The sequence below is a fragment of the Kogia breviceps genome, chromosome 4 (assembly GCF_026419965.1).
Source record: "Kogia breviceps isolate mKogBre1 chromosome 4, mKogBre1 haplotype 1, whole genome shotgun sequence".
Taxonomy (NCBI): domain Eukaryota; kingdom Metazoa; phylum Chordata; class Mammalia; order Artiodactyla; family Physeteridae; genus Kogia; species Kogia breviceps.
Window position 1 is genome coordinate 130,834,126 of NC_081313.1, and position 19,357 is coordinate 130,853,482.

At 39.7% G+C, this 19,357-nt stretch overlaps 1 protein-coding gene across 3 annotated transcripts in view; it reads left to right on the forward strand.

Annotated features, from left to right (window-relative positions):
* The first annotated feature begins 3,858 nt into the window (after nt 1-3,858).
* The window catches only part of CPEB4 (cytoplasmic polyadenylation element binding protein 4), a 60,390-nt gene continuing 44,891 nt past the window's right edge, over nt 3,859-19,357 (forward strand). For all 3 annotated transcript variants that reach the window (XM_059061694.2, XM_059061695.2, XM_059061696.2), the window contains exon 1: nt 3,859-6,379. In XM_059061694.2, coding sequence (XP_058917677.1) covers nt 5,255-6,379 — 1,125 coding nt within the window. In that variant the 5' untranslated portion in view covers nt 3,859-5,254. The remainder of the gene's footprint in view (nt 6,380-19,357) is intronic.

Sequence of the window (19,357 nt, forward strand, 5' to 3'; positions counted from 1 at the left end):
AAAATAACTGCTGGGTATTAATCTCTTAGGGGACTGGACCATGTACTTGCCCGGACTTGTCTTCTCACTACAGCTCCCCGCCCAAAACAACACCAAGGACACGGTGTCCTTCAGTTCCATTACAGAAAGCTCCTGGGCCACCAAATCTAAAAAGATCAACTGCTTTACATATTTCCCCATGTGATGAGCATGTGTTCATGTAATTTATGGTAGTATCTGGTGGCTTTGTGTATGAGTGTCATATTTCCATAATGTGCCTCGGTGTCTCATGGAAATGAACCAAAGCAGGGCCACTGCATTGTGCAACAGGGGGATGGGCATTCACATCATAGTCTGTGGTGCCTTATGGAGTTGCACAGTGCACAACCTGGGCAACGTTGGGTGGTAGTCCTGATTGCTAAAGTCACTAGACAGGCCCCTGGGGAGCTTGGATGTGTGCTGTTGGGAGAAGACAGTGTGTGCTTCAAGGGCAGTGGTGGAGGACATTAGCAAGCGTGAGGAAGAGTTCACTCTGTGTGACTATGGGGTGAGATTTATATCGCCTGCCAAGCTTTAAGAGAGGCTGATGAAGGAAATATTAGGGCCTTGCTTCCTGGGAGGCTCCGACTTTGGGGTGTGGTTGACCTCAAACCCCAGAGGGGGCTGGGCTGTAGCCAGCAGGGTCCATTCACTAGCTGCCTACAACTTTTCTGAAGGTGTGTCAGCCCTTAATGGACAGGGAGGGAGGGTTTTTAAAAAAATCTTTTTAATTAAAAAAAAATCTGGTAGCACCTTAACGTCCAGGGAGAGCTTGCTTTCTCTGCAACCTGGAGGCTTCCCAGTGAGCATGTTTCATGGGAGGTGCTCTCTTCTGCCAGCAAAGTGTTCAAGCCAGCACTCATCTGCAACTGTTGATCTCTTTGGAAATCCTAAATAGAGCTGCTGAATTGTTGTCATGGTTATCTGGGACAGTTTCTGAGGTCAGAATGTTTTCAAGGAGGGCAGCCCTGAGCTGGGTATCCTGGGTTTCTGAGTAGGCAACTGACTCAGGAGAATTACTTCCCGCTTCCTTCTCCCATGCTCCTAATCCCTAGCCAGGAACCTGATGTCTGCAGAGATCATTTTAGCTTCAGCCCAGCCCAAACCTACTGCCCATGCTTTATTTAGCCTTAAAAGATCAGGCTGAACTAGCAGCACCCTGACTATGGCTCTGGAATGTCTCCTTCTTCTACAAACCAACATAGGTTCCTGGATTCACTCATGCATGCAGCTTCTAGGCAAAAGGCACTTGAGAAGTGGTTCTCTGCGCTTCATATGTTAATAAGGAACTGACTTTTTTTTTTTTTTTTTTTTTTTTTTTTTTGCAGTACTCGGGCTTCTCACTGTTGTGACCTCTCCCGTTGCTGAGCACAGGCTCTGGACGTGCAGGCCCAGCAGCCATGGCTCACGGGCCTAGCCGCTCCGTGGCATGTGGGATCTTCCCGGACCGGGGCATGAACCCGTGTCCCCTGCATCGGCAGGGGACTCTCAACCACTGCACCACCAGGGAAGCCCGGAACTTACATTTCTGAAAACCTCTTATGAGCCCAGAACTTCACTTGTATCTCATGTAATTTACCACCTCCTAGCCAGGGAGGAATATCATTCACATTTTATCTATGAGGAACCAGGGGCTTGTAGAGGTGATGCCCAGAGCTCTACAACTAGGAAGTAGCAGATCTGGAATTCAAATTACCTGTTTGGTTCTAAAGATAGCCCTCTTTCCTTCAAATATGGCAGCCATTTTAGTCACTAAGAATTGGCAACCCCAAAAGACTCTCAACCATCTACTGAGCATTGAAGATTGATTGATTGATTCATTCATTCAATAAACATGTCCTGAGTCTGCTCTGTGCCAGACCCTCTGATGGCCACTGGGGACACACAGATAAATCAGACACAAGCTCTGCTCGCGAAAAAACTAATTCACTGACAACCAGCAGTGAGTAAATGAGAGGAATCTGTAAGATGCTACAAAAAGGAGCAGTCAGGGAAATCATTTTGGAGGAAGAGACACCTAACTGAACCAGCTAAGTCTCAAGGTATGTCCAGTTGTGGGGAATAAACAGCAGAATCAGACCCAATCCCTAACACTTAAGGAACTCAAAGTAGAGTTACAGAGACAAGACTCACGTTCATGACACAATGAAAGACAAAAAAATCACCAATTAAGGTCCCAAACAGGTGTTCTACATGGAAGTATGGGAGGATTGATAAACTCGGGCAGCAGAAGTTGGGGCCATTGAGGAAAGGCTAGGGAAATGAAATGGAAGCCACCTTTTTTCATGAGATTCTTCTTTAAAGTCTTTGATCTCTCCCTTTTTTACTCCCTACTCTTGCCATAGTCACTTGTGGCTCTCCTCTGATTTCTTTTCATTTCTCATTTTCTACTAAAGGAAAACACTCACTTATTCAACATCTTTAGAGCGAGTGCTGAGAGCAAGGCATTAATCTAGGTCCTGATGGTGGTCATAGTGGTGAGAATGTACAAATATGAACAAGACATGGAGCCCTTGAGCAGCAAATGAATAACCTAAATGATTAAAGTTTGAGAGATGTGAGTCCCAAACCAAATGGCATTAAGGAATGAAATTATGCAGATTTGGGAAAGGGACTGTCATTCAGGAAAGATTTCATTGTAGTTGGTTTGTTCACTCATTTCTTCAGCATTCATTCACTGATGACTCCTATCTACAACGTTCCCTCCTCAAAGGGCCCACAGCTGACCACAGGTCCAGGAGACATAAGCAACCATTACAATAGAGGGTGATAAAGAAGCATGAGACGTACACTGGGCCATGGATGTTCGAAAGAGGGAACTCGGAAGACAGAGTTGGTAGCTTTTGAACCGATTCCTAAAACTAAATAGGAGTTTACCAGGTGGAGAAGAGAGGAAAGGGAAAGTAAAAAGGCGCTGAGATTATATTTGGAGCACCTTGGTGTGGGGCGGTTGGAGAGAGACGAGGTGCTAAGATATATTGCCCCCAGAGTGGAAAAGCCTTGAACACCAGACTAAAAAGTTTGGTCTTTTTCAAGGAGGTAGTGGGCAGTCGCAGAGAGGTCTGAGCAGGTGAGGACTCTGACAAGCTTTTCGTTTTAGAAATGTCCCTCTAGTAAGCGGGAAGGGTGCACTAGAGCCGGATGGGGATGAGGGCTCAGCCACAGACGTTTACAGAAGCTGTATCTTTGTGCCTGAGACTGCACCAGACGGGAGCCTAAATCAAGCAGTAGGAGTGGGGGTGGGGGAATGGAAGGTGAAGGGAGAGTCCCGCGTGAGGTCTACATTCAGCACAACGACATACGCAATTCCAGGCACCGCACAGCTGCCGGGAAAACCCGCCTCCTCTTCCAGATCCCTCTGGGGAGGAGCTCCGGTTATAGCACGTGATGCCTGGGGAACCACGTTTACTATGGGCAGTCCTCCCGTTCATCCGCGGTTTCAGGGGTTGCCCCACCGATCTCCCACACCTGGACTCTTTACCGCAGTGCTAGATGAATCCGTTCTCTTCCACGCGTCCCTCTATACTCCTCCTGCAGAGCGTGGTTAGGAAAGATAAACAGCGCAGGAGTCCTTTGCCCACACTAAAGATGGCGACTAGTTGCGCTCACTCTGGGTCGGGGGAGCGGGTTCCAGGCGCCAGGCCTCACTGGGCGAGGTGCAGACGGAAGGGGCGTCTCTCGAGATAACTTTTCGACCTTCCTGGGAGGGCGCCTAAGCCTAGGGGCGTGGTCTAATCTGAATTCTAGCAGCTGACTGGCCTTTCGGCAGGTGGGCGGGGTAACTGCCCTAACCCACCCCTCCCTCTTCGAACCGGAAGTGTCTCTCGGTCTTTCCAGCTGGTTGTCATTTCACTCGGCTCGGTCCTGAGGAGAAGGACTCAGCCGCGGCTGCTGAACCCGGGCACCGCGAGGCGGTGGCAGCGGCGGCGGCAGCGGCGGCAGCGGCGACAGCAGAGGAGGAAGGAGGAGAGAAGAAGAGCCAGGTGGAGTCCGCAACTACGACAGCGAGGACTGCGGGACCGGGGTAAAGCGACGGCGGCGGCGACGACGGCCCAGCAACCGTGAGGAGAAACAAAAGCCTTCTAAATTACAGTTTTAAAAAAAATCTGGGGGAAAAAAGAGAGAGAGCGAGCAAAGGGGGGAAGGCCCTTCTCTTTTAGAGTAACTACGCTGGTGGGGTTTTCCTGTTTTTCCTCTTTTTTCCCCCCTGCGGAGAATCGAACTGAGAGAACTGAACAAACCGCCCCTGGGTCCCATGAGGGAAAAAAACCCCGGAGCCGCAGAGAGGGGTAGAGGCCGAAACCGCAGGACCTTCCAGGTCGCCCCCTTGGTCCCCGCACCCCGGGGCCGCCAGCTTGTGCTCATCGAGTCTCGCTAATCCGTCCTGATCGCGACACCCCCAAGAGGGAGAAACGGGTGTTTCCAACCCATTTCATGGGGGAGAGGAGGCCGGGGGGAGCCCCAGGAGCAGCGACCGCAGCAAGATCTGCACCCAGAGCTTCAGGAACAGCCCCAGAGGCCAAAACTGCACCCCGTGAAAGATCAGAAACAGGACCAGGAACAGCAGAAACTTCCCTGCAATCATCTTTCCATTAGTCAATGCTGATTTCCTCTCCCGCAACCAGGAATTCGCCTCCCACCCCAAATAACCTAATATAATCTATATATATAAATATATAATATATAATGTTCTTAAATTATTCCTGATTTTTTTAACCAAGCTGCCAAGAAAAGAACGTATTCTCCCCTTAGCCCTATTCTAATTTTTATGTGAGTGAATCTAAACTGCTGAAGAAGACCATATGTGATTGTTAAATTATATATATATATATTTTTACTCCGCGCAATGCTTATTCTTCTACATCCATAGATGCTTGAGAAGCTGTGTTTTTGTCATTCATGTACGTTTTCCTTTGGAAAAAGAAAGCGCCTATTTTACTAACCAAAGACTTGATTTTTACCCTCTTCGTTTTTATTCCCTCCCTCCTAGAATAAGTTGGATTCATGTCAATGTTTTAAGACATTTTTTTTTTTTTTTTTAGTTTTTTTCTTTTTTCTTTCAGAGACCAGAATTCCAAATCTGAACTATTTAGGGTGATAAGCTGCGATCTTTGAGCTAGCTAAAAATAAGACATTTCAAACAAGCAACTTAAATTTGGGGTAGAGGATACAAAGGCGTGAGACATCAGGTTGTTGGGTTTTTTTTATCATAAGATTCTGAGCCTAAAAATAATAAATGGGGGATTACGGGTTTGGAGTGCTAGTGCAAAGCAATACTGGGAATAAATCTGCTTTTCCAGTCAGATTCCATCCACATCTGCAGCCTCCACACCATCACCAAAATGCCACCCCTAGCCCCGCTGCTTTTATAAATAATAACACAGCTGCCAATGGCAGCAGTGCCGGGTCAGCTTGGCTCTTTCCTGCTCCGGCTACCCATAACATTCAGGATGAGATCTTGGGATCAGAAAAGGCAAAAAGTCAGCAACAGGAACAGCAAGACCCTTTAGAAAAGCAGCAGCTCTCCCCCAGTCCAGGTCAGGAAGCTGGAATACTGCCTGAAACTGAGAAGGCAAAATCTGAAGAAAATCAAGGGGACAATTCTTCAGAAAATGGCAACGGGAAGGAGAAAATAAGAATCGAATCACCAGTGTTGACAGGGTTTGATTATCAAGAAGCCACGGGGCTAGGTACTTCAACCCAACCCTTGACATCTAGCGCGTCGTCTCTTACTGGTTTCAGTAACTGGTCAGCAGCGATAGCGCCTTCTTCCTCTACAATCATCAATGAAGATGCAAGTTTCTTTCACCAGGGAGGGGTCCCGGCTGCTTCGGCTAATAACGGTGCTCTGTTGTTTCAAAATTTTCCCCATCATGTCAGCCCTGGCTTTGGAGGCAGTTTCTCTCCTCAGATCGGGCCTCTCTCACAGCACCACCCTCATCACCCTCATTTCCAGCATCATCACAGCCAGCATCAGCAGCAAAGGAGGTCTCCTGCCAGTCCCCATCCCCCACCTTTCACACATAGAAATGCTGCTTTTAACCAGCTGCCTCATTTGGCGAATAATCTTAACAAGCCCCCCTCTCCATGGAGCAGCTACCAGAGTCCCTCTCCTACACCGTCTTCTTCCTGGAGCCCAGGAGGTGGTGGATATGGTGGCTGGGGAGGTTCCCAAGGCCGAGATCACCGCAGAGGGCTGAATGGAGGAATAACGCCTCTGAACTCCATCTCGCCTTTGAAGAAAAATTTTGCAAGCAATCATATTCAGCTCCAGAAGTACGCTCGCCCCAGCTCTGCCTTTGCTCCTAAATCCTGGATGGAAGATAGCTTGAACAGGGCTGACAACATTTTTCCTTTTCCGGTAAGATTATGTTCCATTAATAGATTAAGATGAAATAAGGAAACGGCAGGGTGTAATATCTATGTAACGAAGAGAGTTTGAATTGTATGTATTCATATCAGAGCTCTTCTTAGAAAATGAGTTAATTATCAGACATTATTTTGGCAGGAGAGGAGTATAATTTGGAACAAAATATTCAGCTTTTTTTTTTTTTTTTGGTAAATTTCTAATTGTTATCTTCCCCTAGATAATCGTATAAATTAGCATAATTATGAATACCAGGTAGCTAGTGATGTCATGATTATTAACCATAATACCTTTCTAGCCTGACAAGAGAATCATGGTTGGTTTTTCCCTACTTATTTAAGTGAGAATAAATAATGTAGATATAAATATATTTCATTGTGGAAACTGATGAGCATTTTGTACCCATTTGCATAACTATATAACCTCGCAAATTAATTTTTGTCCACTGTAAGGTAGTGATTCACTGAAAACCAGCTATTGAATTATAGTTTTCTCACTGGTTATATTTTAAACCTGAAACCTCTCTGAACCCTCGGTCTGAACAGTTTGAATTCATCAATTCGGCAATTCCTGTTAAACCTTTTTGCAAATTCTGGCCTGCCTTGTGTCAGTAAGGACTGCTAGAAAAATGATCTAAATATTTTCTTCATCCCCATTTATTTTTGAATACTATGAAACTGTTGATCTCAGAGTGACTCTTTTATGATGCCTTTCATCCATTTGTTTATTTTCCAGTGTTAACACTGGGGGTGTATATAATTAAACCATTCCTAAAAATAGACCCAGGCAAAGATCACTTGTCTTTCTTGCAACTGGTGTATCCTTATTCTTCAAGAGTCACATTGTTTCATGTTTTTTAATTAATGAGTAGCCAGTCTAGTTGATAGACATAGGATAAAGGGAATTTCATAGTTAATTGAACATCAGATGCCCCACTAAATTGATAGACTTTGGGGGTATGATCATTTATATGTGTTTAGGAAATGTATATGGGTTATAAGCTAACATTGAATCAGTCCTCAGAACAAACCCCACAAGATAAGTTCTATTATTATCCCCATTTTAGAGATGAAAAAATTGAGTATCAGCAAGATATAATAAGTTGCCCAAGAGCACACAGCTGATAAGAGTACAAACTCTAGGTTAAAAAGCAAGGATTAAAAAATGCTGCATACATGTGTACACATACACATGTGCTATATCTAGAGGGTTATATTAGAGATCTTTCGGCAAAGGCTCAAACAGATTTCAAAATAATTGCAGTGTCTCCATATATGATGTCAGCACAAGTAGAATTATCTGTTTTAATTAATAATTTGCTCAGAGAGAGGGGAACTTTGCTAAGAGAACCCTGTGTCATTCCAAGGAATTAAATATCCCTTCTCTAAGGATTCAGGTATAATGATTAGGATGTATCTTAAAATATTTGGTGAAATCTAGTTTAAAAAATTTTTTTTAATAATTTTTTTTCCCAGGTATAAAAAAAGCTGTTGGCTTTTGTTTTTAGAAAGGGTTTTTACTCAAGCTGAAGAGAGCAATTATCATGCTTTAGTGGTCAGGTGAAAGGCTGTTGAAGACATTGGCAATCCCATGAAGTCTATTTTTAAAAAGTTGGTTTTGATATTCCTTTGAACATAAATTTAAGGGAAATTTAATGCAAAGGTAACTTTTATGAATTATTTATATATTCCTAATTGAAAAAATCTAAGACGGCATTCTCAACATTTTAACTGGGTTAAGATTGGCTCAGGATTAAAAATACTTTTTTATTTTGCTACTTATAAAGTGACAGAATGAATTTATGTGACCTCATAGTTTGTTTTCCATTCTCAGTTTACTGACTTTAGATTTGCTTTGGGAAAAAATAAAAATTTCAGAAAATGAATAAACTATATGTATATGCACATTTTAATGTTTTTATGGAGCTAATGGGATGTGTTTAACATGTGAAATTTTTTAAATCAGATGGTTTCTTAGAGATTAAGCTGGTGTATGAAATAATAGTAGACTAAGATTGATACTAAAGAATACTGTTAGAAACTAACTCTTCCCTTAGAATTGTTGTCTATTATGCTGAGGATGGAAAATGGATGAGTCAATATACCTGGCTCAAATTTGGTAGGGTTAGAAACTAAGTTCTTGCTTTCTGTTCACCATCCCCACCATTTTTAGGAGAGTGTGTGTATTTCTGTGTGTGAGAGAGTGAAGAGAGAGAGAGAGAGGTTGGGAGGTGGGGAGCTGAGAGCAAGCATTGGGTTGAGTTGAAAGTCACAATAAAAATAAGTGATTTGAAAAGAATCTTTATGACAAGAAATTCCTAATAGGATTTTGAAAATATAAGAAGTTAGTAAACTGAGTACCGTGGTGCTTACTTAAATGAATGCAGTTCTCTGTGTGTGTGTGTGTGTGTGTGTGTTTTAGAGAATTATTCTTTTGAATAATTCTTTGGCAAAAAATACTGTTTTGAGTTGATATGAATTACTTGGTTAAATCTGATATGAAAGATTTGAAGAAATATTTATTTGACTGGGAGCCCAGACACCTAGGTTGTGGTCTTGGCCCTATCAGTGTCATAGCATTTGGGGAACCTCAGTTTCTTCATAAAATTGGGGGTGGTGGTGACCTGGGTGATTCCTAAGTTCCTTATGATTCTAAAGCAAGCTACTGTGAAATTTAAACTGTTGCAATCACAGTCCATATTTTTTCTAAACACTGCTGTCTTATTTAAATTTATTACCTTAAACACTATTAATCTTAGGAAAGACATTTTATAGATTAGTAATTTAATTTCCGTTGCTTTTAGAAAGAATTCCTTAGGTGTTATAGAGAGATCTTAAAATTTACCACAGAAATTACAGGATAGAATTTACATGGCTATATTATAATATTGGTATTCAATCAAAGGCTAGCATGGAATTATTATATTAAAAGGAAATAATTTACCCGAAATGTAACTAATACTGGGCAGTGTTTATTTTAACTTGAAATGAATCAGAATGGTTTTTACATTTGTTTAATGCAGGTTTGGGTACATACAGTGAATTAAAATTCATGATGACATTTTAAATTAATTTGGGGGGCCAATCTTAACCTTCTCTTTTATCCATGTTTATGGAGCATGAGCAAAGATTCCAAATATGTGAATAATCCTCTAAATAACTGATATGACAGGCTTTATATTTTGGGATTTTCTTTGTATTAAAATTTGTTTCTAAGTTATTTTTGCTTAGCTTAAAGTTTTCATTATGTGGATGCAGATAACATGCCTGAAATCCAGTTTTCAGATACAACTAAACTAATATATATTTAATAATAGCTAACATGCCTATGATAGTCTAAGTGTTTTACATGTATTAACTCATTTAATTCATTCAACAATCCTATGAAGTAGAAATTATTATTATTATTATTACTATTCACACATGAGATTTGGCTTTTAACCATTATACTACAGTGTCTTTTCACATAGACATGTTACAGATGGGGGCGTGGTAAATGCCTCCTGGAAGCATGTAAGATGAGAGAAAAATTTTTACAGTGAATAATTGATACCTGATGATCAAAAGCTGATTATAAAGTTTTGAAAGTGGAAAATAATAGAATATATTTATCAACTTTAAAATATTAAATAATATTCAAATCAATATTTTTTTGTTTGATTTTAGTACGTACCATATACTAGGTACTGAGCCAGGTGCTTTCACATATGTTATCTCACTTCGTGTATAGGATTTCTCAACCCTATGAGGCTTAGTTTTATTGTCTTAATTTCAAAATGAAGAAACAAGGGCCATGTTTATGTGACTAAAGGCATGATTTGACCCTTACATTAAGGGGAGAAAAATCCTACCCATCCTGCCAATCACATCCTGGAATCCTAATGTCCAAACCAAATAATATATTGGGGCACCTGCCAATAATTAATTTGAATATAGCAGTTCTTTGGAGGGGTACCTAGATCTTCTGTCCTTACAGGAATGTAAAGGAGAATAGTATGCTATATATCCTAGTACTCTCTTAGATTCAGCTCAGTTACACCCCCATCTCCATTAGCTAAGAACCAAGAAGTAGACCAAAAAGAAAAAAAAAAAAAAAGAAAGAAAAGAAAAAGGAAAGGTGCGGGAGACAAAATCTGTTACAAAGATGATCCTAAAACTTGATTGATAGGGAGACATTTTAGGATTTGGAGCCCATTTGCTCTTACTTGGTCACCATGGATTTGTTAAGTTGTCTTAACTAGGCAAATAATTTATGTTACTTTAATAACTCTCCTTGTGTTTTCAGTTTATTGATCCTCAAAATTATATATGGCATCTTATATCTGAAAACAGAAAGTTACTGCATCGCTTCAGGTCTGAAAGTCATGGTGAATTATCAATATTAAAATTATCTAAAGTGCAGCGTTATTACATTTTTTTTGTTTTCTCATATAGTCCCAAGAGGGATATAGGAAACATTTTCTTTGACTTTGTATTTATCTATATTAGAAGACGGTAAACTCTTTTTTTTTTTTTTTTTTTTAACTGTAAAGTATGGGTTGGATGGTTCTGGCTCCAGCAGAATTGAACTATTGGAAAAGTTTGGGAAAAGGCTACCAGATACCATTTTATAACTTTTTGTAGACAGCCTGTTAACTAGGTTTAATTGCTTTTCTGATGGAATTGAAACTTGAGCAGGGTAGTTTTTTGAATATTTTTTGATGTGTCTTCAGGGAAGCCATGGAATGTGATCAACACACTGTTCCAACATCTTTCAGGAAAAACCTGGTCATTGCAAGCCTAGTGAATGTGCTTGTTGCTAGTTGCAACTAGAAAGATGCTATTTAGTTCATGAGTTTATGCTTTTGAGAGTGATTTTTGTTGGTGTTCACGAGAAAGAAATGGAAAAGTAGTCTTAAAGTTAACATATGCCTATTTTGAATTTTACAGTCTAAATCTATTTTCCTTATGACTTTTTTGCTCTTTCTATTAAGGAAAATAAGCTTGAGGTTCCATTATCACATTTTTTCAGCACTATATTTTACCTCAGTTTTTGGTCCCATTGCAGATGAGATAATATATTTCTCTTTAAGGCAGGGAGCTTGTAACATGAGCATTCATTTTAATTTTTCCTGACAAAAGTCATTTTGTATTTAATTGTTCAAACAAAATTGTTCTTGTGGAAATTAAAGTATATTTTCACCATGATAAATTTATAGCAGTATAGAATTTTTTACTTCAAAGTTAGCACAGATTCTATCATATTGTATAATATTGGAACAGAAGGAGTTACACTTTCAGGTTTTCAGAAAATTCTCAATAGAAAGATAAAGGATCTATAGATCCTATTTTTAATCAGTTTCTGAAGCTGACACTTGGATAATTACTGAGAAAAGCTATTGTGTGGGCCAAAAATATAGTAGACTGAAGCACAGACCCTGGATCCAAACAGACTTAAGTTTGATCCGAACTCTAGTTAGCTGTGTGACCTTGAAAAAGTCGCTTAAATTTGAGAGCACAGACTTAGCAGTGAAGGGTTATTGTAAGGTACTTTAAGTATGTGTCCGTATTAGGTAGCTTACATTACATTTTTTTGTTTAATTTAAAATAAAATTAAAATCTCTAATATTGAGTAAAATCAGGAAATTAAAATAACTACAACAACTTGGGTATCTATGAAAGATTTTGAGCAGTCCTTAGTTTTGCTTATCTTATCATATATGTTCCACTTCTCAGAGTACTACTTTTAAATAAGCTAGATGCAACGCAGGACAGATAAAACATTTAGCAGAATTATCAGTTCTCTCTTTTTTTTTTTTTTTTTTTGCGGTATGCGGGCCTCTCACTGTTGTGGCCTCACCCGTTGCGGAGCACAGGCTCCGGACGCACAGGCTCAGCGGCCATGGCTCACGGGCCCAGCCGCTTCACGGCATGTGGTATCTTCCCGCACCGGGGCACGAACCCGTGTTCCCTGCATCAGCAGGCGGACTCTCAACCACTGCACCATCAGGGAAGCCCTATCAGTTCTCTTGAATAGAAGTTTTATAATTGTTTATATACCTAAACTTTTATTAGCATTGGCAGCCTGCATCTTTCAGTAGTTTGAAAGATTTTGCCTATTTTTAAGAAATTTAGAACATTTGATTGTTTTTATATACATTAAAGGAAACTACTTTTTTAAAAAACATCTTTATTGGAGTATAATTGCTTTACAATGGTGTGTTAGTTTCTGCTTTATAACAAAGTGAATCAGCTATACATATACATATATCTCCATATCTCCTCTCTCTTGCGTCTCCCTCCCACCCCTCTAGGTGGTCACAGAGCACCAAGCTGATCTCCCTGTGCTATGCGGCTGCTTCCCTCTAGCCATCTGTTTTACATTTGGTAGTGTATATATATGTCCATGCCACTCTCTCACTTCATCCCAGCTTACCCTTCCCCCTCCCTGTGTCCTCAAGTCCATTCTCTACATCTGTGTCGTTATTCCTGTCCTGTCCCTAGGTTCTTCAGAACCATTTTTTGGTTTTTTTTTTAGATTCCATATATGTGCTAGCATACGGTATTTGTTTTTCTCTTTCTGACTTAGTTTACTCTGTATGACAGACTCTAGGGCCATCCACCTCACTACAAATAACTCAATTTCATTTCTTTCTATGGCTGAGTAATATTCCATTGTATATATGTGCCACATCTTCTTTATCCACTCATCTGTCGATGGACACTTAGAAGGAGACTGTACTTTAATGAAGAATTTATGATTTTGTTGGTTAAAAGACAGGAAAAGGTACTATAGATTTGAATTGAATATATTTTAGCTTTTATCCTGGAATTAAGTTCTGTTTTTTATATTTTAATTAATTTATTTAGCATATATTTATTGAGCACCTGCTATGTTATGGACTAGACATAGGTAGATATCTCATAAATATTGTTTTGATTTGATTCATAATGTATTTCTGACCTGTGCTAATCTTTGAATGATACTGAAAATGCATTTTTAATCATTGTAAACAAATTAGCAGCTAGCCCAATAGTTACATTTCATTTTAATCCATGAGCTGTTTAAACTTCAAGGCAAACTAACAAGTTCAACTTTAGGTATAACAGAAACAGTGTGTAAATGACAGTTCCAAATATTTTCTTAATGGTCACATTTATAAATATACACCTGTACACAACATGTGCTTTGTTAAGTTCTGTGACAAAATGGTACTACAAATGGCAAACTTTAGCCTGTGGGTCTCAGAATTTAGGTCTCATTACATGTCAAGGAAAAAAACTCCATCAGTCACTTACAGGTCCTCCCTCATGTTTGCAAACTGAATTTTTAAAGTTTAAAGCCTTAAGCTAAAGTACTTTTCATATTGTAGAGTATTTAGATTGGGCAATTTCTATTTGCTTCATATTTACCAGATATATCCCAATCATTGCTTTCTTTTGGCTCTAAAATAAGTTATAGTTAATTCCTCAGTATTATACATTTAAAGCCATATTTATATTTAAATGTTATGCAACATACTTTTAATAATAGTTTTCCCAGGTGTTTTTGAGGAATGCATCTGGTGCTAGTCAGTAAAATAACTGCTGTAGCCTTACTGTCTGTAAGAACCTTAAAAAGAACCAAACAATGTAAGAACAGTTGCGACTCAGAAAAACCTCCTAATTATTATATGGAAGTCAGATCTGAGTTGATCTGAGTTTCAACGATGGCTCTGCCACTTACTAGCTGTGTGACCTAAGGCAAGTTCCTCAACTTCCCTGATCCTTCATTTTCACATTTCTTTTGTCCAGTGTTTTTGAAGTAAAATGAAATATGCCTAATATTTGGCTTCCAAAAGATTCTGTTGGTATAAGAAAGTCATCAAATAGAAATATTAATTCAAAATTTTGCAAATAGCACAGATTCTTAAAAGGTGAAAACCATTGTGTAACTGGTGTATGGTAATTTGAGTTTAACTCTAAAGGAGAATTTTATAAGCTGAACTATAATTTTTTTAATAACTCAGTGTACTTATAGTGGGAATCAGCCCAGATGATGCTCCCATTTTCTTGAACATTGCTGGAAAATTTAGTGACCAACTGGTTTTTTTGTTTGTTTCCTCTTTGGATAAAGTTTTTCCCCCCCAAGTCTTTTTCATTTCTTATTATGGAAAAATTTAAACATATCAATAATAGAGTAGTGTGTAGCAAACTTCCATGTTACATACATGTCACCTGTCTTCCAATAATGGTGAGCTCCTGGACAGTCCTCTTTCCTCCATTTTCCTGTCTCTTCCTGCTTTCATGTTATTTTGAAGCATTTCCCAGGTATTGTATCATTTCATCTGTAAACGGTTTAGTATGTGTCTCTAAAAGATAGTCTTTTTCTCCCCCTTAAAAACATACAAAAATATCTTCTAGTTGTTTTTTAAAGAAAGATAGTGAGAAATTGAAGCAAGGCCCACATTTCTGTTGTACCTGCTCAGCCTGTTTCACCACTCAACCTGGTGCTAATCTCTAAAGAAACCACTATTGGCCGCATCTGCCTTCTAGGTCAAGAAGGGTGCTGGTGGTCACATGGCCGTCAAAAAAAAAAAGAAGAGATCCAACAAGACACCAGAACATCAGCTGATGACCACAGATTTGGGAGGAGATTGTTCAGTTTTCCTCTCTTCATTTCAGCCTTCTCCTGGGTTCAGGCTTCTGTGGACTTGGGGGAAGGATCTCCAAAAGGAGAGAGAACAGGACAGGACTGAGAGCGTTTTGGTTGTATTTTTGTTTGTTAATGTGTTTTTGTTTTTCCGAAGGGGAATTTAAAGGTTTGGGGTCTTTTGCAGGCCTTTGGACTGCATCACACTTTTTTCCATCTCTTGCTCTTTTTCAACCCACAAATGTTTGATGCTTTCAATGGACCGTGTGCTAGGAGTACATGACCAAGGCAGACATGCTCCTCCTCGTGAACTGTACAGTCTGGTGACCTCTTGCTCTGTACCTGAGTGTTGAGAAGTGCCTTCTGCTCAGGAGACTCTGGAGAGCTAAGGATGTGGTGGTGGGGAGCTGTGAGGGCCCAGAGGCCGACACTGGGCACAGACTGCCTTTTGACGTTGCTGTCAAGGCTCATGAAAGAGAAGAGACATTATGGATGTTATGGGTTACAGGATACAAGCCTCAGTTTAAGAATAAAGATGGTGTATTTGGGTGACTGTTCTCTCTGCTGACTCCAGACCTTGATCAGGCCCAGCAGATGTATAGCAGAGGACTGCTGACTGCCTATAAGCAGCCAAAGATAGAGGAATGGCCAGAGGGTCTAAATGACTTCATTCCGTAGGGCCTACTTTTAGTAGCTCTTCCCACTTTCCTGAACTAATGACCTCTTGCCCCGAATAGCTTATTAGGTAGGAAATATCTTTTTTTCTCCTTTTTTGTTTCTCTATGATAATGAGCTACAGGAAATAGCACAGAACAGCTGAATTATTCAGATGCAAACAATACCTAATTTAATATGTTAGTTTCAGGCTCTTTTGCCATTTCACCAGAGAGAGAAGGGGCAGAGAGAATGTTTATTGAGAGGATCTCCTAACTGGAGGGTGTGATGCGGCCTTTTCTCATTTCTCCGCACCCCAGTTTTATAAGGGAGGTGCGATCCATGATGAAATCAAGGTTCAGAGACAATGCAGTGTCAAGATCAGTTGTGTTTTAAGTGGTGATTTAAACGCAGGTCTTGGACTAGATTTTAATTATTTCCCTCCACCAGGCAAGGTGAAAATGAACAAATAGTTAACAAGAGGAAGGGGTCTATTGATTTCGGAACTGACTAATCAAGTCTAGAATGCCAAGTTGTGTTTTTAATACAGTCAAGTGGTGACAAGAAATATTTATCACTTTAAGGATTTCTAATGGTGAACATGAATGTGGTTTATTTAGTGAAGGTAGGATAAAAGAAAATTTTGTCAAAGGCTTTCTGGAGAGATCAGATTCATCAGTTCATGTGGAAGAAAATGGAGCTATTGATCCAGTCAGGGTAATACCCCAAAGACATTGATTCATTTTGTTATAGTTTATTATTCTATTAGGAAGCACTTGGTAGCCCAAGATCTGGAAGACTCTTTGCCTCATTATAAAGCACTCGTAATGAGAAAGCACTGACTGAAGAGGGATCCTGCTAAGAAATATGAGATGCTATTAAATGTGGTTTCTCCTACTTCAGGTAATTACCTCTTTCACTTTAACCTCTGACACTTGTTCTCTGCATTCAGACCCTGTATACAGTGAAGGATTTCATACCTTGCAGGTGTTGATAGATTGGAATTTCTAGGTCATGACAAAGCTCATTTAAATGGACCACTTTTCTGAGCTTCTGCTCTGAAGTCAGACTCCACCACTTAGTTCGTGACTTTGAGGGCTAGTAGTTAACTTCTCAGAACTCATTTGCCTAAAATGGGGGTGATAATTGTATCCACTTTACTTGATGGTTGTGAGGAACTAATGTACATAAATCATACATCATTCATCTGAGACACAACAGAGCCAGGAGGGAGATGTTAGCCACCTTAATGATGATGGTAATGATGATGAGGGGCTTACTGTACGCTGCACAGTTGCTGCAATCTGTGGCTGTGGAGATGAGTGGAGCTCTCAATCCAGTGGCAGAGGGGGTGGATAGCTGTAACAGAACTTGTCAATATCATGTGTGCTGTCAGTGTGCTAGGGGGATATGGTGAAGAAGGGACTTGTGCCTGCACAGGGATGGAAGGGTCATCTGGTAGTGGAATCTTGAAAGCTGACTATATTGCCAACTTTTGATATCTGTGGCCTTAAATACTTAATCTAAGAAAAATATTTACATTTTGGCAAATTTTGGATTAAAACTCCCAGAGTTACCTTTGATTAATTTTGGGCTCTGCTGGCATCTCAAACTTCCTATTTATTTTGGCAGCTGATACACTGGCATAGACTTTGCCTTTCAAACCAAAATATTTTCCTTTCCCTTCTTCACCAGGGAAAGTTTAAGCCGGAAAGAGAAACTTCCATAAGCTGATACAGATACCTAGCAGTCTGAGAAGTGATGCTCACAGTAATGTATGTCTTTATAGGAAGGCAATGAGTAAAGGGAGTAGCTGAATTTTGGCTTTGGTTCTTAATAATGTGGGCAAGTTCAGTTAAGTACATTTTGTGTTTTAGACCAGGTCTAGTAATGCTAAAACATACTAACTCAAGTATAAGAAGACAGGAACAATTAATGGAGTGGTCAAGGTGATGGTTCTGTTGAAATTGAACTGAATTGTAATCTTTTTTCCAACTTATGAATCTTAGAGCTTGGAAGAGAGGGCTTTGATTTGGGTTTTGAGAGCAAAGCCCTTCTCTTCATAACGACGAAGCCTTAAAATGGTTGATGTAGAATATTTAAGCTGTACTGCATCACAGCTGTCAACAGGATGTAAGCTACAACTCACACCCCCAAGTATCTAATGAAGTTAACCCGTGGAATGGAATTGCTTAACTCAGTGGTTCTCGAAGTATGGTCCCTGTCTTCACTTGGAAACTTGTTAGAAATGTGAATTCTTGGACCCTACCCAGACCTACTGAATGAGAAACTTGGCGGGTTGACCCAGTAGACTATGTTTTGACGGGACCTCCAGATGATTCTGATATACTCTTAAGTATGAGAAACACTGGCTTACATTATCCATCTGGATTTTTTTTTAAAAGCTACAAAATGATAATTTTGGTTTGTGGCATAATTGCAATCTGGTTGTTCATCCTGATTGTAATAGACCCAATAGGTTCACATGCTTCTTGTGGCTACTCTGGGATGTTACAAAAAGACGTGTCATCAGTTCTTTGCTGATGTAGGTCTTCCTATTTTGCTGTGGCAGTCAGGATTATTCAGGTGTATATTAAAATGACAGGTCCTGCTCTTTGAAATACTAATTTGTTTTGTCAGAAGGTTATTTTTATCAACTTTGATTTTCATAGTGGCTTGTGTGGTTTTTCCTTTAGAAATTGTCCTGTGAAGTAGAGATGACAGAAACCGAAACCAACAAGTTATAACTCAATATATTAAATATAATTAATTTTTACAAAATAAAAAGAGGTCTACACATTGTAATCAAGTTTGCTTTGCTGAGCCTTGAAAATAATTGGTGGTCTTTTATTTTCATTCATGATTATTAAGCTTACATGTTCTAGAGTCAGAAGGCCTGGGTTCAAATTCTGCCTTCTCCATTACCTGATGTTGGTAAAGTTACTTAATCATGCTAAGCTTCAGTTTTTTCATCTGTGAAATGGAATAATAACACTTAATTGTATAGGATTTTTGTGAGGAATAAATGAGATTATGCATGTAAAGCATTAGAGCTTGTTAAACGTTAGCTGCTGGTGCTATTATTGCTGTTACTACCGCTTCTGCTCCTGTGGTTGGCCATAGTTAACCTAGAGATGCATTTGTGTTAGGTCTTTAATTTGTGGACCACATCTATCTGGGCATCTCTACAGGAAGAAGGAAGAATAAGGCTTCTTTATCTCTTCTTATGTTTTTAGTATCTCCGATATTATCCTATATTACTCTTATACATACATTTTGTTCTTTCTTTCATTTATCGAGTCATATTTGAGTGCCTACTGTTTGCCAGGTACTAGCCAGCACATTCCTGCCCCTAGGACCCTTATGGCAGACAGAGTATCTCATTTATTCTAATATATATCTTAATTAGTGTGGTCTATTGACTGCCATGACCATTACTTTACCCAAGGCAGCCCATTTGCTTTGGAGTGACACTTGGGCTTGCATCCTGACTAAGCTGCTGAACTAGGCAGTAACCTGTGCAGTAAACTGTGGATTTTCTCTAGTCTTAGTTTTTGTCATTAAAATGAGAATAATACAATCTAACTTAAAAGGAGGTTTGAACAATAATTAAGACAGTATTTAAAAAGTACCTAGAATAATGTCAGGTACTCAGTAGATGCTCAATAAAGGGTAGCTCTGCTTTTCTGCTTTCTATCTCTGTAGTCT